General features: G+C 39.6%; 1 protein-coding gene across 3 annotated transcripts in view; it reads left to right on the top strand.

The window, feature by feature from the left end:
* Positions 1–22,405, top strand: part of LOC149239263 (SNARE-interacting protein KEULE-like) — a 514,512-nt gene that overhangs the window by 397,551 nt on the left and 94,556 nt on the right. For all 3 annotated transcript variants that reach the window (XM_089373374.1, XM_089373375.1, XM_089373376.1), the window contains one exon: positions 7,020–7,219. In XM_089373374.1, the coding sequence (XP_089229500.1) occupies positions 7,020–7,219 (200 nt within the window). The remainder of the gene's footprint in view (positions 1–7,019; positions 7,220–22,405) is intronic.

Consider the following 22,405-nt stretch of genomic DNA (forward strand, 5'->3'; position numbering starts at 1 on the left):
TATCTTTCATGTGATTAATGTTATATGATGATTTTTGAATGGACACTACTTATGTTTTGTTGTGTGTTGCGTGGCTGCAGATTCTGGATTTTCACATTCCTACAGTGCAGCAACGTGTCCCCAAGAAGAGCCAGATGTTGACCACTACGTGTCAACTACCCATAGCAGTACACCCCCTTTTTCGCAAAAGGGATAGCGCTTGATCGATATGTCTGTGCCATTCGACTTTCATCATTAGCTCGATCATGTTATGTTGTAAACCCAGTGTGCATGTGTAAATTGTAAATAATCTTAGCAGATTTGTGTCATGTATGTATTTGCCTAGGTAAACCTAATCTTCTAGTGATGATCTACGTTCCGGAAGATTTTTTGTCTCACCGATCCATGATCGGCGGAGTTTTCCTTCAGCCTAACCCCAAAACCGGAATGGATTTTGTCATTAGAATCTTAAGGGAATCCTAGTGTGCTTCGAGTCTATGTAAAAGTAATTTGGAAATAATTCTAACTATTTGGTTAGGTTATTACAAATTGTTTGATCTGCTAGATTATATTTGTGTCGCAGTACTGGGTGGTCTATGAGGGTCTATGTCAAATGGGCTTTCCCCCTTGAGATGTAAAATTGTAAAATTCATGATGTAAAGTGTCTTGGGGGCTAGAAAATGTTTTAATCCCCTCATAAGTCCTAAGTCCTAGGTGATTTTTCCAAAGGCTAAGTTCGAGGATCCAAAAAAAAAAAAAACAATAAAAAATAAAAGATATAAATAATAAAAAATAAAATTTAAAATTTAAAAAACAAATAAAAAAATAAATAAAAATTTAAAATAAAATAAAATAAAATAATATTAAGTCAAAGTTTTGAGTAAATAAATGCAGAATTTTAATTTTTTAATATATTAAAATGCATTTAAAAAATTTGACGGATGAGATTAAAAGGGATTTTGATCCTCATCGACTGTCGAGATTAGTTTGACATGGATCACTCAAACTAGCCATTGGGAAATTTTCCTTTAAATAGGGTGTTAGGGGTCATTTGAGATGAGATTCGATCTTAGAGTCGTGTGCTAAAGAAAGCTCTCTTGTAGTCATTTTTTGTGCAATAAAGAAAGACTTTGGGGTTGAAATCTTGCTGGTGTTACTCTTCTGGAAGTGCTGTAAGATTATTTATTTTTCTGCATAATTTTATTTTCAGCCATTGATAATAGCTTGATGAAGATTGATTTGGGCACAGGTATCTTGTCTGATCTCTGGGGTTTGAATGATAGTTTAGATTCTGAAATATAATGGCAGGTATCTCCATTTGATTTGGATTTCACTATTGTTTTTTCCCTCTATGTTAATGGTTGATTTTAAGTTGTGCAAGAAATCTTAGTTTTGAGTTTACCGGGGTTAGGGGAAGTTCTCGATTGAACCAGCAAACTTCCGGATTGCGTTTTCTGAAAGAGCCCAGCCAATTTTAATCCCAGGCTTATCATTTGAAATTTTTTATGAATGCATGAAGGGTTTTTTGAAGTATCTCACATTAAATTTAAATTCTGAAAATATTTATATGGATTATTGACAAATCTGGCTGCTTAAGTGTCGAAAATCTATAAATATTGTAAAATTTTTAGCTGGTTTTAGGGTTTTCAGTTTTGTTTCTGGCACATTTTACTTCTCGGTGTTCTGTTTTTGCCATTGCAGGTTGCAGGTACAGATCTTAAAAAAAAATTCGGGGTTTTCATTAGACAAATCTGAATGCAGGGCAATTTAAAATTTACTGGAGAATTTGCAGGTTTTTTCTGAAGAAATTTGAGGGTTTTTCTAGGCTATCTGTTTGCTACCTAGGATTTCATATTGACAGAATTTTTTCGAAATTTTTTTATGCTGTGGCATCCTAGAGTTTCTAGGCCGCCAGTTTCACTTTCTCTGCTACTCGGGGCTTCACTTTTATTGCAGGAAATTTTTTTCGAAATTTCTTTCAAGCAGGTTGCAAAACACTGCAAAATCTCATGGTATCCATTATTTCTGCATATGCTAGACATCTCACGCTCCCATCATCGTACTCCTCTCAGTTACCCCTGCAAATCCCTTCCCTTGGCTGCCTGTCCTCTACATGCAGCCTCCTCCAAACTTGCGTACTACTCTCCCTCCGCTGTCGACTTGCACAAAAAAAAAAAACTCCGCACGTGCTCTCTTTGCTGTCTTTCCTTTCTGCCAGTCCTCTTTCCATCCTCACGTCTGGCTTTCTTCCTCTGTGTCGGCGCCTTTCAGCTCTCCCTCAGCGCCTTCTGTGTATCCACCCTTCCACACATTTTCTCTTTTTTATGCATTACGCAGCTCCATCTCCAGTTCTTTTGCTGCCAAACCCTTCCAGCGTGCTACCTGTTCTCTCCCTACTGCCCGACGACCGTCCAACGTTTTTCACCAGCCCACGCCTTCACCTGCAAATCATATCAAATCCACGCTACTGTCCCTACATACAATTTTTTGCTCCTCTACATACCTGTGCAATTCCACTGGCCTCGTCACTGGAGCTCCACGCAGCCTTCGCAACCCTTGTCACCTGCGTATGCAAAGCATTTCGAAATTTTTTTAGTTATTTATTTTTGTATGTTCTGATTTCATACGTAAGGTTAGTGTAGAAAGTTTATTTTTATTCCTGGGATGTATATACGTTGGTTTAGTCTTAGGCTAGATAGCTCTTTTATTTAGTTAATTTAGAATTATTTAAGTTTTAGGTTTATTTGTTTATTTTATTTGGGGTTACATATGTATATTTTTTTGTTTCATTAACTTTTAATTTAGGACTTGAATTAAAAAAAAGGAAATAATTTAGAATCGATTTAGGTGTTTAATTCAGATTAGATTTTATTAAATTTTAAGTTTTTGTTTAGCTTTAGATTTCTTTAAATAGATTTAATTTTGTTTGAAGTTAGATTTAAAAAAGAAAAAAAAGAAGAAAAAAAAGAAAAAAAAAAGAAAAAGAAAAAAAAAATCAAAGCAATAAAAAAGGTTTTTATGGTTTTGTTTTATTTTCTGAGCTAGCATTAGTTCATTTAGAGTTAGATTTAGTTCAGATTTTAGTATTAGAATAAATTTTTAGTTAGATTTTGGTTTTAGATTTATTTTATTCTAAGATTTGTTTAGTTAAGTTTTAGTTTTAATAATTTTTCATTTGGTTAGAGTTAAAATTTTGATTCTGTAGTTTTAATTTTAGAATTAGATTTATTTTATTTAATAAATAATATAAAAAAATACAAAAAATAAATTTGGAAATATTTTGTCAGATTCAATCTTGGCTCAAGGTTTTTTCATATTTGTGATTTTGATGCATCTTTTCTGCTAAGGCTAAAATTTTGATGTGGGATTAATATTTATCATTTTTTATGTGGTTAAACGTGCTCAAATGCTCATTTGGAAATTAGCTATATGAAAGTGATAACTGGTTAGCATTTAAAATTTGCGTGGTTGTTTAAAGCATTTAATCTTTAGAAATTTAATTGTTGGATCATTATTAAAGCATTGTGTGTTTATCGATTATCTTTCATTGCTTGGGTTATTTGATGATAAATGATTGTTTTATAAGGTTCATACTTTTGCAAGATTTAATAAATAATCATTTAATCATTAACTCCATAAGGCACTGGTACATATATTCTAAAATCAATCAGGTGCTAAATTGCCTTGTTGTGTCTTCCAACCCAACTGGTCCACAGTTGGTCTTCCTTCATCCCATAGGGTCTACCCACCTTAGCCTCGGAAGACGGCTTAAACGGAGAGATCGGGGATTAGGGTGACAGCCCCAGTCTGAGCGTTGCCATGACAATCTGTGCGACAACACCTCCTATTTGGGAAGTCTTCATTACTACAATTAGCAGTAGTAATGTCCTTCTGACATTTGATGAAATTATTGGAAATCTCACTCAAGAAGAGTCAAGAATGATTGCGAGAGGAAGAATTGAAAAACATGAAGAGCGAGAGCTCGTTGCTTTTACCTCTTATGACAAAAGGAAGAAGGCAAAATGAGGTCCATCAAGGAAGCCTCCTTCTCAAAATTCCAAAGGAAGGTATGACATATCATTATCTCATGTTGAATGCTTCAATTGTCACAAGACAGGTCATTATGCTTGTGACTGTCCCGAAAGGAACAAAAGACATCACTACAACACTAGAGACAACTTCAATAACAAAAGAAGAAATGACTATTAAAAGAAGAACCGTGATAGGAGATATGAAAGAAGAAGAGACTCCTCAAGTGATTGTGAAGAAAATCGTCCTCCTCAAAAGAAATCGAAGGCTCCAAGGTATGAAAGGATTGTTGTAAATAAATTTGAATACATTCTTATTTCTTCTCTTAGTAGTTCTTCTCCACGGGATTCGTGGGATAGTTAGTTGGTTGATAATGGGGCCACTCATCATTTCTCTGGTTACAAGGAAGTCCTCTCTAACCTAGTAACGAGGGATACTAAGCTAAAGATCATTCTTGGAGACTACTCCACTCATCCCATGAAAGGCTTTGGGTCCGTCAAATTCCAGTTAAATTCGGGGAAATCAGTTTTGTTGCATGATGTTATGTATGTACCAGGATTAATGAAGAATCTAGTATCTGTACCCACTTTGGAAGATAAAGGTATGAGGGTTGCCTTCATCAAAGGAAAAGTTTTAACTTGGCCTGTCGATTTACCTATGAAAGATGCATTCACATTAGGATCGAGATTTGAAGGACTCTACAGAATCACTAGAAGACCTCTTGTAGCATTGGTTCATAATACCAATCATTTGAGTGAATTATGGCACCGCAGGCTGGCTCATCTGCACTATGATGCACTTCCAAAATTGAAGAGATTGGTCTTTGGTATTCCTAATGTTCAAGCTCATCATGATGGAGTTTGTCCAGGTTGTACAAGTGGAAAGAAAACAAGGGGACCATTTCCCTCTAGTAAGAACAAGAGAAATGACATCCTCGATCTTATTCATTCTGATATATGTGGTGTGATACCTGTATGTTTTGTTGGTCGTCATCTCTACTACATCACCTTTATTGATGACTTCTCAAGAAAGACATGGGGTAGAATGGGTCCTTAGGCCGACTTGATCTACTCTTAGGCCGAGATGGTGTGGAGGTTACATAATTCATATTTGACTCAATACTTTACCGATTTACATGTTCAAAAGCCCAAGGAGGGTCTCTTTAAATGTACAATAATTCTATAGACCCAAAATAAACCCTAGAAGTCCTCAATGGGGACTTTGACCTAAAACATGGTGACCCAAGCATGAAACCCATGCTTTAATAAGTCACAATAATAACAGTAAAAATTCTTTTCTTTATTCTTTTGAAAAATACATTACATAATGACTCAAATACATTATGGAAGACCAAACATAGTTACTTTTTCCAACACTCCCTCTTAACTAGGGAGGTATTCATAATGTACATATACAATGGAAGATCTCAAACTATATAAACCATGAGGAACTTTAGGGCACCACGATGCCATGGACTAGATTCTTGACCAGGGAAATCTATCTTGGTGGGACTAAGGTGGACTCAAGCGTTCAGCCCTTTTAGGTACAATCAGGGTTACTTGCTAACCACCAACCCAAAATCTAGTTATTGTTAGAGCTCAATGACCAACGCCATCTTTCCAACTTCGGGGACTCAGACATCAACACAAAGTGTCAGCCAAATGTCTCCCCAAGCAACGCTTCACTTGCAAAGCCTCAACACCCCTTGATTTCCTGTAATAGACTGCTTGAGAAGGCCGAAGTCACTGTTATGGGAGGCAGAAAATAGTGCTGAAGTTTCCACAGAGATATCACAGAAGCTCGGCATCAAGAATTTGGACAAGAAACTTCGGTCAAGGAGCATCAGCTACAGTCTGCGAGTATATCCAAGTCTCTTTAGATTTCGGCTTCAAGGTGACATGAAATAGTAGCCCAAACAGAAGAGAAGATAGCCCAATACAAATTTTGGTCAACTTCAGATCCAAAAGTAAGGTCAATGCAGATCACAGAAATCCTATCCTCTTCTTCGCACATGTGGTTTCTTCTTCTTGTAATTGCAGATTGAATTTCTTTACGATTGGTTTGTTGAAATGAGAGTCGATGAGCTCATATATATAGGCGTCATGTGAGGGCTAATTAGCCCTAGTAGGCCGACATGAAGACCTTCTTGGAGCTGACCTGTAGGGCTTAATTCGGCCGACTTGTAGGTGTCCAAAAAATGTATTTCTTCTTTATGTTCACAGTGAAAAATACCGACCATAGGTACATTATTTTTTAACAGTTTAATGGTTGAATTTTCTTCTGTATAACTGCTTAATGATATTGGATGAATGATATGTGAAATTAATGCTAACTGATCACTGGAAGTAGTTATCTGTGGAAGAAAATTATTCTAGTTTGTTTTCCCTAGAAATATCTATTATCAACAGGTTTGACATGATTTCACATTATTCAAGGTTACCCCATTCTTTTCCATGTAGAACTCATTATTTTCAAACCGTAAGAGATATGCATTTTCTAATGGTACAATCTGTTTCTTTTTCAAGGGAATGCTTTTGGTTTACCTAAAATGTTCTATTAGATTAATGGATTCACTTAATATTCTTCAATCGGTGATATAATCCTCTTTACCCTTTTTCTTAATTTTTTTACGTATTTTTTGCATTCATTCTTATGGTTCAAATTGTCCTGTTTTCATGCGCAATCCTTTTCAAGCTTACTGAAAAATTCCCTTATTTTTCTACTTCAGAGAGTCCTTGTTACTATTAGCCTTGTTAGGGGTGTCCTATTTGAGAGGTTTTTTTCTTTTGCATAGACTGTATTGCTTTGTGGTGTAAGGAATCATGATTCTCTACTATACTTGTTATAAAAGGGAGATCCTTATTTTTAATTAATTTTGATTCTTTGTAAAAATATAGTGTGGGTGCCCTTCAATTTGTAAATGCAGAATTCTTGTTCTTCAATTTGTAAATGCAGAATTCTTGTAGCTTGATCTTTTTAACATTCAGATGCAATCCTTGATTGACTTGCAGGAACTGATTGAAAACCTGGCAAAAGGGGAGTTATCTATGGATGAGTATCCGGTTTTGAGGGACCCAAATTCATCTTTTCAGGCAAGCTGGGCAGACATCCCATCTTCAACAAACAACTCTCGACCAGTTCATTCAAGGCGAACATCAAGGGCAACTTCTACATGGGCAAGACCTCGTCAATCAGATGATGGTTATTCGAGGTACTGCCACATCCTGATTATTAAGTACACTAGACTCGAGATTTCAAATGGATAAGAATAAAATATTAAAAATATGATCTTTACATAACTTGAATATGCCCAACATGTGCATTGCTTACTGCAACTTAAGTTTTCTATAGGAATGCATACATGTTTGTAGCATTATTATGCCTGTTGTTGTCACTTGGCATTATTTCATCTGCGCCAGTTTCCTCTTGGTATGGACATTTCATTTGATAACACCAATATGTCTAGCAATTAACTGGGGGAAGATGATGCAGTGTATCAAGAACAAGAAATTTACCTACAAATATTGACGTTCTCTTCCTATATTCAAGAGAGAAGTCTATTAATTATGCTCTTCATTGTGAGTACAGCCATGAATTATAACAGAATATAAGAAACCAGAAATCATTACCTACATTCTCTAATTTTCTGTACAATATGGTTTCTTCCAGTGCATAAAGTTAACTGCGTACATTGCAGCCTATTCATACAGCTTATCTTTTGAAGAGCTCACAAATATTTAAGTGTCCATACAAACTTTTGAAGAGTTTGAAAACATAAAAGATCTGAAGAGTTTCTAGAAGAGTTTGTAAGTCTTCCTGAACTCTCTGTTTTCCTTGTTTTTCCTGAAAATTAGACTGTTAGCTCATATTTGGTTGTAGGGTAGCGTTTTTGCCATCTTTAGCTTATATGCAGCATAAGCTTACTAAGCCAGAAAGAGGATTCCAGTTTTACATTAAAAACTAAGGCCATCACCTAATCACCATTTATAGGATTTTAAAATTTGTTCTATGGAAGAATGTTGACAAACCTAAAGTGGTCAAGGACAAGTTGACATGTATTTCTCCTGGTATCAGTGGTCATGTGACTTTCTAAGATTATCATGGTGTTAAAATTGGCAACTAGGGCCAAACTCCACATGGGTCATCTTATTTATGACAGCTGATATTTTTCTTGGATTCCTCTTTCCGAGAGGTGTAGGATTGATCTAAAGATCATCTGATTCCGACATGTACAAATAAAGATATGAATTTACTTATATTATGGATAAATTGTCAAGGTCGGCCAGCAAGCAAAACAGGCATTCAAGCCCCCAACTCATCCGCAACGTTGCATATAAAAGGAGGAGACCTCAATTCATTTTAACAATCATCTAATCTCTCTCTCTCCTCTTGTGATTGGGTAGGCATATCTGGGCAGCTTTCTCTCACATGTGCGAAGGAAGAAGGACGAATTTCTGTTTGACTGTGTTGACCAGCGTTAATCAAGCTGCAGGGAGGCTGTTTGACTGCTTTGACCTCAAGCGTTGACCGAGCTGCAGGTAGGCTGTTTGACTGTGTTGACCTCAAGCGTTGCCCTGTTTTGACTTCGGTTTGGGTGAGGTATATCTGTCCTAGCAGGCTGCAGATCTGGGCACTAAGATCGAGGCAATCTGACCTCTCCTTTGAGCAGCGTTGACTGTCCTAGGGCTGGCTGCAGAGTTGACTTCCATTGACCAGTTTTGACCAATGTTTTAAAACTCCGACTCCGACTCAAAAACGGCCGAGGGTCGACTCCGACTCCCACCCCGACTCGGTATTGACTCGGTCGTTGTTAAAAATACATTAAATATTAATTTTTTTATTAAAAAAAATATTTTTAAAGATTTTCATTCATGTTTCCAAACTCAAAGCTTTAGAATATAGAGAGAAAACAACATATGATCAAAGTAGGCTCATGAATATATCCATTATATCAAAATGGCACCCAGTGCACTGTCCAATACAAAGTTCATGTGAAAATTCTATCACTGCAGCAATTGATTTATTTTTCCTACATATTTCATCATAAGTTATTTATGAAATTACTTCAACAAACATTAAAATAAATACTATTGCAGATATCACACTTTAATACAGAAACAAACATATGCACGCATTAACACAGTTATTTTGGACAAATGTCTCTGAAAAAACCCAATGTGGGAAAATCGGTGCAGCAAGGAAGGATTTTATTATTCGGCAATTTTCTTGTACAACAGGGTGCCAAACTGGCTTACCCACACATAGAAAAACTTTCAGCACTTTTCTAAACCTAGCGTAGGCCTTACTGACCTCTACTATAGCCTGAAACCCTTTGCGTCAGCCTACTGAGGATATGTGCAGCCTCTCTGGGATTCTGCATCACTCCTGGAGCCTCTGCGTGGATGATGCAGACCCTTCTGGCTCTGCGCAGTCTCTGCTGCCTCTGCATGGCTTCCTCTAGCTCTGCGTCCGCCTCTTCTACCTGATCTCCCATCTCTTTGTTTCGTACTTGCTACCTCCTGACTGCTCTCCAGACCACTAGTTCAGTTTCTCAGCAAACCCCGCTCCAGAAATTGAATTGACTGGTCTCCTTCAGTGTGTTCTCCAAGTTCCCCTCAAGCCTCCTCTTATACGTTTTATGTTGACATCTCAACAACCGAGATTAAGTCCCTGATCAACGACTAAGATTAGATCTAGCTTGATCCATGTCTTTTGGACCATTCTAACACAGGTTCATATTAATACACGTTAATATTTTATTTTCCCTAAGTTTAGACTTTAGAGACTCCATTAAAAATATTAATTATTTTAATATCTCCTAATTTGTTTAGAGTCTGTCCACACCCTTTCTAGGTATTGGAGATCTTATATGCCCCAACCTCTCCACCAAATTTCGTGGCTAGAGCACATCCGATGCTACCCCAAATCAACACTCCCTTTTAGTGAGGATTGTGCTCTAGCAATACTCCTCACTGAGTATTACTCTGATTATCCGGCATCGGTACCTGTGCTGATGCTAGGCCTTCCTACCCAACATCCTCTGCATTACTGCCTCCTGTACTACTGCCTATGACTCTGCTACTGCCACTGCTGCATCTGTACGACAGCTCCCTCTGCATCTGTGCTACTGCTGATCCTTTCTCCCAACACTACATTTGCACTGCAACTTCCTCTGCATCTGTGTTGTTGTTGGTCCTTTTTCCCATCACTGCATCTGCACTGCAACTCCCTCTGCATTTGTGTTGTTGTTGGTCCTTTCTCCCAACACTGCAACTCCCTCTTCATTCATGCTGCTAACACACTACTTCTAAAAGGGTTTCTTCACCATCCCCATATTTTCCCTGAAGTAGTCAAATTTTGACTTTCCAAGGGCCTTGGTGAGGATATTTGCCACTTGTTCCCCTATAGAGTGTAGCTCAACTGTACAACTCCTCGTTGGACACAATCTCTGACAAAGTGACACCGGATATCAATATGCTTTGACCTATCATGAAACACTGGATTCTCAGAGAGTTTGATGCAACTCTGATTATCACACATGATCCTGGTCGCCTCCATATTTCTTTTGAATAGGTTTACCAACAGTTTTCTAAGCCATATGGCCTCACATGAAGCTGTGCTTGCTGCCATATATTCTTCCTCAGACAAGCTCAAAGCCACGAAGTTCTGTTTCCTATTGCACCGGGAGGTTATTCCTGATCCAATGTTGAAATAGTACCCAGAGGTACCTTTTCGATCCATTGAACTGCCTGCCCAATCTGCATCAGTAAATTCACTCAACCTGATATCCTTCCCCTTGTTGTACAAGAGCCCATAATCAACTGTTCCTTGTAAATACCTGAGAACGTGCTTGGCTGCTGCCCAATGAGCCCTCTTTGGTTCCACCATGAATTCACTGAGGGTGTTGACAGCGTAGCAATTATCTGGCCTGGTATTGACTAGATACATCAGGGACCCTATGAGCTGTCGGTATAGGGTGATATCAACATCCTTGTCTTCTGATGCATCATTCTTCTTGTTGTTGGTGATCGTTGGCGTAGCCATAAGTGTACAGTCTCCCATCCTGAACCTTTTCAGGATTTCTTTAGCATACCTTCCTTGCCCAAGGAAGATTTTTCCTTTCTGCTGCCAAACTTCCAACCCTAGAAAATAGTGCATTCGTCCCAGATCCTTCATATTGAACTCTATGGCTAGATTTTTCTTGCAGTCTTCAATGAGTCTAGATGATCCTGTCAGGAAGAGATCATCCACATATAATATTAAGATAAGTGGCTTGCTCTCTACGACCAGATAGTAGAGATTCGGGTCCGCGTCACTCTTGAGAAACCCCATCTTCTGTTAGTAGCCATCTATTTGACCATACCATGCTCTTAGTGCCTGCTTTAGCCCATACAGGCTTTCTCCAGTCTGCATACATGAGACTTCTTCTCATGAGTTTCAAAGCCCTCTGGGTGTTCAATGTATACTTATTCTTCTATTGCCCCGTTCAGAAATGTCGTCTTGACATCCATCTGATGGATCTCCCATCTCATATGGGCTACAAGAGATATCATAGTCCTAATAGATGTATACTTGGCTACCGAGGTGAAGGTTTCCTCATAGTCAATCCCTTCCTTTTGAGCATACCCCTTAGCCACAAACCTAACCTTGTATTTTTCAATACTGTCGTCCGCAGCATATTTGATCTTGTAGATCCATCTTGAACCTACCACAGATTTATCTTGAGGCCTTGACACCACCTCCCAGACATCGTTTACCATTATGGAGTTATACTCCTCCACCATCGCATCTAGCCAGACCTGAAGTTGAGTTGCCTCCTTGAAGCTAGCAGGCTCTCCATGTTGAGCTACTAACGCCTGATACCTGTTTGGCTGTTTTCGCTCCCTTTTACTATTCCTTGGCTCTCCGATGAAGTTCTCTGCATCACGCAAAATCTGACGAAGTTCCCTGCTAGTTCTTCCTCTACCAACAAGTGCTTTTGTTTGCTCCTCTTCCTCATCTTGAGAATCTTCCTGATCTGAGGAAGGATTCTTCACTTCTGTTGGTTGAAGAGGCATGACCAACGGATCCTCTTTCAACTGCTCCTTGGAAGGCATTTCGTGAGATCTTCTGAAAGCTCTGTCCTCCATGAACTTTACATCTCGTCGTACTACTACCTTCCTGCTCCTTGGAAGATAGATCCTGTATGCCTTAGCATTCTCGCTATATCCTGCCAGATACCCCTTTTCTGTAGTCTGATCCAGCTTCTTCTTTTCTTCGGGTATGCGACAATATGCCAAACTCCCAAATATCCTGAAATGACTGACTTCAGGTGTCTTCCCAATGAAGACTTTCTCTGGAGTAATCTTACCCAATGCCCGATGAGGAGTCATGTTCTGAACGTAGACAGTTGTGTTGCATGCTTCTGCCCACAAGAATTTTGGCATATCCTGATCATACAACATGGCCCTAGCTACTTCTACAATAGTCCTGTTTTTCCTTTCTGCCACCCCATTCTGCTCCGAATTGTAGGGAGTTGTCCACTCCCTTCTAATGCCCTTCTTAGCGCAATAATTAGTGAAGTCCTTATCGACATATTCTCCACCATTATCTGAGCGCAAGTCTTTTATTTTCTTACCTGTCAGATTCTCCACTAGAGCCTTGAACTCCTTGAAACAACAGAAGACCTCATCCTTGGTTTTCAGAAAATAGATCCAAGTTTTCCTCGAGTGGTCATCAATGAAGGTAAGGAAATACTTGGCACCCCTGAGAGCTTTGACGGACATAGGTCCATAGATATCTGAGTGTATCAATCCTAGTACACTCTTGGCCTTGTGGTTGCTCCTAGGAAATGCTGCCTTGGCATACTTTCCTAGAGCGCATCCCCTGAAACATCATCTTGTTTCGTACTTAGATCCGGAACTCCTATTACAGTGCTCCTGAGAATTCTTAGAGCTCCATGGTGCAAGTGACCCATCCTCCTGTGCCATAGTTCGTTCAAGTCTTTGTACCCATGACTGCCTATTAGTGCCATTGGAGATTCTAGTTGTAACTTGTACAGCCGATTACTTTTGATCCTGATCTGCACTTTCTTTTTCCAACTCGGGTTTTTGGCGTATATCTTTTCCTTGATGAAGTAGATGTCATAGCCCTTGCCTTGTAGTTGTGACATAGAAAGTAAGTTCATCCCCAATCTTGGCACATGCAGCACATTTTTGGCACGGAACCGCTCTCCCGATTCTGTCTGAAAAACTATGGTACCCTTTCCTACTGGAGTACATTTTGCCTTGTTCCTCATGGTAACCTGAAAGTTCATCTTCTCTTCTTGATATTCTGAGAAGCACTCCCTAATTCCCGTTATATGCCACGAGGCTCCATTGTCTATATACCGTACTTCTGATGATGTAGCACTTGTCATGCATGCCACTTCTTCTTCCAACCTGGAAGCCAACATAGAGAAATCGAAATCTCTCTCTCTTGTGCAATCTTCTGGAAATCTGCATGAGTCCCCTAAGGTGGATGCCTTTGCATCATGGTCTCGACCCATAACTGATTTTCCCTTTCGGTCGCTAATTACTTTCTCTGATACCATGTGAAAATTCTATCACTACAGCAACTGATTTATTTTTCCTACTTATTTCATCATAAGTTATTCATGAAATTACTTCAACAAACATTAAAGTAAATATTGTTGCAGATATCACACCGTAATACAAAAACAAACATATGCACACATTGACACAGTTATTTTGGACTAATGTCCCTGGAAAAACCCAATGTGGGAAAACTGGTGCAGCAAGGGAGGATTTTATTACTCAGCAATTTTCTTACCCATAGATAGACGAACTTCCAACACTTTTCAAAACCCAGCGTAGGCCCTACTAACCTCTGTTGTAGCCTGAAACCCTCTACGTTAGCCTGAAACCCTCTACATCAGCCTACTTAGGCTATGCGCAGCCTCTCTGGGCTTCTGTGTCACTCCTGCAACCTCTGCGTGGATGACACAGGCCCTTCTGGCTCTGCGTAGTCTCTGCGTGGCTTTCTCTGGCTCTGCGTCTGCCTCTTCTGCGCTAAACTCCCATCCTTCTGTTTTGTACTTGTTGTCTCCTAACTGCTCTCTAGACCACTGGTTCGATTTCTCAACAAACCCCGCTCTAGAAATTGAACTGACTGGTCTCCCTCAGTGTGTTCTCCAAGTGCCCTTCAAGCCTCCTCTTATACTTTTTTTGTTGACATCTCAACGGCCGAGATTAAGTCCCTAATCAACGACTAAGATTAGATATGGCTTGATCCATATCTTTTGGACCATTCTAACATAGATTCATATTAATAAACATTAATATTTTATTTTCCCTAAGTTTAGACTTAGGGACTCCATTAAAAATATTAATTATTTTAATATCTCTTGATCTGTTTAGAATCTGCCCAAACCCTTTCTGGGTATTGGAGATTTTATACACCCCAAACTTTCCACCAAATTTCGTGGCTAGAGCACATTCGATGCTACCCCAAATCAACAGTTCATACTTAGCCACCAATGCCATGAATCTTTTTTGCCTCAGTCTAAGGACAATCGCTAGACTACAACAACAATAATACCAATACTCTACCCCTAATGAAGTCTTGAAACCCTTGATTTAATTCTGGTCAAGCTCCGGAACAATTAGAGGTAAATATGTATTTATTAGTCCATTTCCAGAACGTTTTCCTTTTTAAAAACATTGTATGACTCAATGCATTGTTTTAGTTTTCTAATTCATGCCACTAGGATAACCATACTTCGGCATTTTCAAAACTTTCTCACAGTGATAGATTACTTTAGGGCTATAAATATGCAATAAACAACAACCCAACCATTGATATGTAGGAGGCGAAACAACTTTTGACAAATGTGCTTTAGGATTTTTATCAAAGAGCCAAGTCGGCCGAGTTGTTACCGAACCCACTAAGTTGTTACCGAGTCGGATGAGTTGTTACCGAGTCGACCGAGTCAATGACCGGCTTGGTAACAACCCAACCAGCTGTTCCTTTTCGGCCACAGAGCCGACTCGGCCAAGCATTGGCTCGATCTGACTCAGTTGATTAGACTTGTTGTTGGAGGCTGAAGTTGAGTGGGTTTGATCGAGTTGAATAGAGGAAGAATTTTTCCCTGTTTGACCACCGTTGACTTTTCTAGTTCGAGCTTTTTGCTACTGTCATAAATGATCAGATTTGTAAATTGTACTATCTCTCTCTCTGCTGAACTATTGAAGAATATAAGAAGAATTGATTAAGGGTTTCCCCACATTGGGGTTTGTCCCAAGCTGGTGCCACATCTTGTGTCCTCTTGTTTTGGCTTGTCTTCTATTGTTTATGTTTATGTTCTATCTGCATTTTACTATCATGTTGATGTGATTGCTAAACTGGATATTGATATTGGGCTAATAATGAAATTGAAGTAAAATTGCTCTTAAGCATAGAACATACCATTGTTACCTAAAATTAACACATGGGCAGACTTGGCATATCTTGTGGTTCTCTGGCAGTGTTAAGAGTGCCATTAGGGTTAAACAAGAATGTTCTCTTTCCCCTACTATATTTGTATAGTAATATAATTTTAAAATACATTTATATATCATTAAAGATTCCAAGAAAAAGAATAATCATGATTTGAATTTCCATGAAGGTGGTGTTTCGTTGATACCCTTTCAAATTGGAGGTAGTTGTTATTGAAATTCGTTTGCAGACTAGAATTTCTAATGATGATCATTACTTGTGACTGTTATCTATGTTTCTTTTTAGCATTTACTTCATTTACTTATGTCATTAAGCAATTATGCATTTAAAGATATAAAGAAAGTGCACAAGAGACAAGAGATACATGAGATTAGGCTAGCAACCAGGGCAAAACCCACAAGGAGAAAACCCAACAATCCTTTCCTTGTAGAATCTTTGTTAATGAGAAAAATCCAAGTCACATCTAACCTGGCTAGTAGTCCAAGTGCCAAGTCAACCCTCCATTAATGGCCCAAAACTTCATCACAACTCTGTCAATAAATTTCACAAGATGTCATATTTCTATTCTTAGATGCCACGTTCTTAGGTAGCTCACATTCCACGGTAGCAGTGGTATCATAGTAAACTCAGATACCCAGAAGTATATGATCATAGTAAGCTCAGATGTCACAGAAAGATGTTGCCATAGTAAGCTTGGATGCCATAGAAAAATATCGCCACAGTAAGTATGGATACCACAGAAAATTGTTGTCATAGTAAGCTCGGATGCACAGAAAATTGTTGCCATAGTAAGCTCGAATGCACAGAAAATTGTTGCCATAGTAAGCTCGGATGCTACAGAAAAATGTCATAGAGATTTGGACTGTCCTTTGGTCATCTTTTCTTGCTTGAGCAAGGGTACATAGATCTCTTCTTATCTCTCTTCACTTCGGCCTTCTATTCTCCTTGAGTACTTCGTAGATTGCAAAGATGATGACTTGTATGTTGTGTGTTATGTTCTCCAATTGAGGGATGTGGATAGGCTTAATTAGGCCAATTAGGCAAACCGAATTCATTAGAGATGGTATAAATAGATGAGAAGTGATTCATTTCTCTCGTCATCACTTGGATTGGATTAGTATCTCTTATGAGATTTTTGCACCTTTTGTTGGGATGAATTTTTGGAGCTTTTCTTGATGCACTATGATGTTTGGATTTTCGCTATTGTCTTTGGAGCTTCTCTTATGCGAAGTTGACAAATGGATATACTCTCTCTCTCATGTAAGTCGAAATTTTGATGATATTCTTGTTATCTTACTGGTTAACTGCATGTATGTTGTTATTTTTATTCTTGTATGGTTTAAAAGTAATGTGAAATTCTTCTAGGACCTTGAATAAGTGATTAAATGCATGCGTTGACCATTGAGGGATTGGGTGAATGTTCCAAGAGGCACCTCTTAGGTTAAAGACCTCAAAACTTTGTGTCCTCCACAAATTTGAAGTATAAATCTCTATTAATCTAGTTGCTACCCTTGGAGAGGCTAGCAAAGATCAATTAGGGCTCCTTAGCTCACGAAAATTCATGATCTATGTGTATTTTGACTCCATTAAGCCCAAGCAATAAGGCATTGATCCTCGTATCCCTTTGGTGGTCAAATTTACCTCTTTTCTTCACCTTTCCAATTTCTAGGCCTAACCCTTGAAGGTCACCTAGGGCATCAAACGAATCTCTTGGTAGTCGTCCAAACATCTTGAAAATTGGTCCACTATTGTGTTGTAGTTTGTGTTGATTTGGGGTAGCATCGGATGTGCTCTAGCCTTGAAAATTGGTGGACAAGCTAAAGCACATGAGATCTCCGAGACCCATAAATGGTTTGGGCAGATTCTAACCGATTTGGGAGATATTAAAATAATTAATATTTTTAATGGACTTCCTAAGTCTAAACTTAGGAAAAATAAAATATTAATGGGTATTAATATAAAATTGTGTTAGAAGGTTCCAAAATTCATGTATCAAGCCAAATCAAATCTTAGTCGTTGATTAGAGATTTAATCTCGACTGTTGAAGGACCAATAGGAAAAGTATAAGAAGAGGCTTGAGGGTCAGCTGGAGAACACAACGAGGAAGACCAGTCAGTTCGATTTCTGGAGTGAGGTTATCTGAGAAATTCGAACTAGTGGTCTGGAGAGCGGCAGGAGGCAGCAAGTACGGAACAGAGAGTCGGGAACAGCACCAAGGGAACAACGCAGAGGTTGGAGAGGTAGACGTAGAGGCAGCAGACTGCGCAGTGACTGGAGGGCCTACGTGGGTGACGCAGAGAGGCCCAGTGCTGATGCAGAGGGTGTGGGAGCTTTGCAGAGGTCAGCTAGGCTGACGTTGAGACTGGGAGAAGTGTTGAAGAATTTTCTCTCTGTTGGGTAAACCAGTACCTGGTTGTACTGAAGAATTGTTGAATAATAAAATCCTCCCTTGTTGCACCGCTTTTCACACATTGGGTTTTTACGTGGATTGATTGTCCAAAATATTTGTGTCAATGTGTTAATTCTTGTGCATGTGTTTGTTTTTGTATTATGATGTTATATTTGCAGCAAAATTTATTTTAATGTTTATTGAAGGATTTTCATAAATAACTTATTGGGAAATAAGTAGGTAAAATAAATCAGTGGTTGCAGTGATAGAATTTTCACATGGTATCAGAGCAAGTAATCAGAGACAGGAAGGGAAAATCAATTATGGGTCGAGACCATGATGCAGAGGCATTTATGTCATGGAAACATGCACAGATTTTCAGAAAATTGCACAAGAGAAAGTGATTTCGATTTCTCTATGTTGGCTTCCAGGTTGGAAGAAGAAGTGGCTTGTGTGACTAGCTCTACATCATCAGAGATATGGTATATAGACAATGGGGCCTCTTGGCATATGACGGGAATCCGGGAATGTTTCTCAAATTATCGGGAGGAGAAGATGAACTTTCAGATCACCATGGGGAACAAGGCAAAATGTACTCCAGTAGGGAGGGGTACCATAGTTTTTCAAACAGAAACGGGAGAGTGGTTCCGTGCTACCAATGTGTTGCATGTACTAGGATTGGGGATGAACTTACTTTCCGTGTTGCAACTTCAAGGCAAAGGCTATGACATTTTCTTCATCAAGGAGAAAGTATACGTCAAACACCCGAGCTGGAAAAAGAAAGTGCAGATCGGGATCAAAAGTAACAGGTTGTATAGACTACAACTAGAATCACCAATGGCACTAATATGCAGTCATGGAGACAAGGATTTGAACGAACTATGGCACAAAAGAATGGGACATTTGCACCATGGGGCTCTGAGAATTCTCAGGAGCACTGTAACAGGGGTTTCGGATCTTAGCACGGAATGAGATGATGTATGCAGAGGGTGTGCTCTAGGAAAGTATGCCAAAGCAACATTTCCTAGAAGTAAAAACAGAGCCAAGAGTTTACTAGGATTGATACACTCAGATATCTGCGAACCCATGTCCACTAAAGCTCTTAGTGGTGTCGAATACTTCCTTACCTTCATTGATGACCACTCAAAGAAAACTTGGATTTATTTTCTAAAAACCAAGGACGAGGTTTTCTTTCAATTCAAAGAGTTCAAGGCTCTGGTGGAGAATCTGACTGGGAAGAAAATAAAAGTTTTGCGCTCAGATAATGGTGGAGAGTATGTCGACAAGGACTTCACTGATTTTTGCGATAAGGAGGGCATCAGAAGAGAGTGGACAACTCCTTACGATCTAGAGCAAAATGGAGTAGCAGAAAAAAAGAATAGGACTATTGTAGAAGCAGCTAGGGCCATGATGTATGATCAAGATATGCCAAAATTCTTGTGGGCAAAAGCATGCAACATAGCAGTCTATGTTCAGAATAGAACTCCTCACCGGCATTGGGCAAGATTACTCCAGAGAAAGTCTTCATAGGGAAGATGCCTGAAGTCAATCATTTCAGGATATTTGGGAGCTTAGCATATTGCCACATACCCGAAGAAAAGAGGAAGAAGCTAGATCAAACTGCAGAGAAAGGATATCTAGTGGGATATAGCGAGAATGCTAAGGCATACAAAATCTATCTTCCAGGGAGCAGGAAGGTAGTAGTTCGACGAGATGTGAAGTTCATGGAGGACAGGGCCTTTAGAAAATCTCGAGAAATGCCTTCCGAGGAGCAGTCAAAAGAGGAACCGTTGGTCAAACCTCTTCAACCAATGGAAGAAAAGAATTCTTCCTCGGGTCAGGAAGAATCATAAGATGAGGAGGAGCTAACAGAAGCACCTGCTGGCAGAGGAAGAATGAGAAGGGAACTTCATCAGATTCTGCAAGATACAAAGGACTTCATCAGTGCGCCAAGGAACAATAAGAGGGATCAAAAACAGCCAAATAGATATCAGGCATTAGTAGCTCAGGATGGGGAGCCTACCAACTTTCAGGAGGTAGCTCAACATCAGGTTTCGCTGGATGCGATGGTAGAGGAGTACAACTCCATAATGGTAAACAATATCTGGGAGGTAGTGCCAAGGCCTCAAGACAGATCAGTGGTAGGTTCAAGATGGATCTACAAGATCAAATACGCTGCAGACGGCAGTGTTGAGAAATACAAAGCCAGGTTTGTGGCTAAGGGTTATGCTTAGAATGAAGGAATTGACTACGAAGAGACCTTTGCCCCGATAACCAGGTATACATCTATTAGAACTGTGATATCTCTTGCAGCAAAGATGGGGTGGGAGATCCATCAGATGGATGTTAAAACGGCATTTCTGAATGGAGTGATAGAAGAAGAGGTATACATTGAACAACCAAAGGGCTTTGAGACACATGAGAAGAAGTCTCATGTATGCAGATTGAAGAAAGCCTTGTATGGGCTGAAATAGGCACCTAGAGCATGGTATGGTCGAATCGATGGCTACTTGCAAAAAATGGGATTTGTCAAGAGTGATGCAGAGCCAAATCTCTACTATCTGGTTATAGAGAATGAACCTCTAATCTTAGTATTATATGTGAATGATCTCTTTTGACAGAATCATCCAAGCTCATTGGAGACTGCAAGAAGAATCTAGCCACAGAATTTGACATGAAGGATTTGAGATGAATGCATTATTTCCTGGGTTTGGAAGTTTGGTAGCAAAAGGGGGGGATCTTCCTTGGGCAAGGGAGATATGCTACAGAAATCCTGAAGAGATTCAGGGTGGAGGACTGTAAACCCATGGCTACTCCAATGATCACCAACTAGAAGAAGATTGATGCATCAGAAGACAAGGATGTTGATCCCACCTTATACAAATAGCTCATAGGGTCCCTGATGTATCTGGTCAATACCAGGCCAAACATTTGCTATGCTGTCAACACCCTCAGTTAGTTTATGGTGGAGCCGAAGAGGGCGCACTGGGCAGCAGCCAAACATGTTCTCAGATATTTACAGGGAACAGTCGATTATGGACTCCTATACACCAGGAGTAAGGATATCAGATTGAGTGGATTTACTGATGTCGATTGGGCAGGAAATTCAGTGGATCGGAAAAGTACCTCTGGTTATTGTTTCAACATTGGATCAGGAATGACCACCTGGTGCAGTGGGAAACAAAAATCCGTGGCTCTGAGCTCAACAAAGGCAGAATATATGGCTGCAAGCACAGCTTCGTGCGAGGCCATATGGCTTAGAAAACTGCTTGTGAACCTATTCAGAAGAAAGATGGAGACGACCAGGATCATGTGTGATAATGAGAGTTGCATCAAGCTCTCTAAGAATCCAGTGTTTCATGATCGGTCAAAGCATATTGATATCTGTCACTTTGTCAAAGACTGTGTCCAACAAGGCATTGTACAGTTGAGCTACATTCCTACAGGATAACAGGTGGCAGACATCCTTACCAAGGCCCTTGGAAGAACCAAGTTTGATTATTTCAAGGAGAAGATGGGGATGATAAAGAATCCATTTTAGTAGCATAAATGGGTATGATGTTGCAGTGTAGTAGCAGTTAGTAGTAGCACGATGCAACATGATGAGAAGTTTGTAGTTCAGATGCAGTGTTGGGAAGAAGGACCAGCAGCAGCACAAATGCAGAGGGAGTTGCAGTGTTGGGAAGATGGACTAGCAGCAGCACGGATGCAGAGGGAGCTATAGTATAGATGTAGCAGTGGCAGTGATAGAGCCATGGGCAGCAGTATAACATGTAGCAGTGCAGAGGATGATGGGCAGGGAGGCTTAGCATCAACACATGTACCGATGTTGTATGATCAGAGTAATGCTCAGTGTGGAATATTACTAGAGTATAGTCCTCGCTAAGAGGGAGTGTTGATTTGGGGTAGCATCGAATGTGCTCTAGCCTTGAAAATTGGTGGAGAGGCTAAAGCACATGAGATTTCCAAGACCCAGAAATGGTTTGGGCAGATTCTAACCGATTTGGGAGATATTAAAATAATTAATATTTTTAATGGAGTTCTTAAGTCTAAACTTAGGAAAAAAAATATTAATGGGTATTAATATAAAACTAAGTTAGAAGGTTCCAAAAGTCATGGATCAAGCCAAATCTAATCTTAGTCATTGATTAGAGATTTAATCTTGGCCGTTGAAGGACCAATAGGAAAAGTATAAGAAGAGGCTTGAGGGTTAGTTGGAAAACACACAGAGGGAGACCAGTCAGTTCAATTTTTAGAGCGGGGTTAGTTGATAAATTCGAACTAGTGGTTTGGAGAGCCACAGGAGGCAGCAAGTACGGAACAGAAATTCGGGAACAGTGCAGAGGTTGGAGAGGCAGACGCAGAGGCAACAGACTCGCAGTCACTGGAGGGCTTGCGTGGGTGAGGCAAAGAGGCCCATTGCTGACGTAGAGAGGCAGGGGTTGACGTATAGGGACTGGGAACTTCGCAGAGGTCGGCCAGGCCAACGTTGAGACTGGGAGAAGTGCTAAAGAATTTTCTCTCTTTTGGGTA

This window comes from Pinus tabuliformis, chromosome 8, assembly GCF_031772625.1.
Source record: "Pinus tabuliformis cultivar Carrire ecotype Pingquan chromosome 8, CPIR1, whole genome shotgun sequence".
NCBI classification, from domain to species: domain Eukaryota; kingdom Viridiplantae; phylum Streptophyta; class Pinopsida; order Pinales; family Pinaceae; genus Pinus; species Pinus tabuliformis.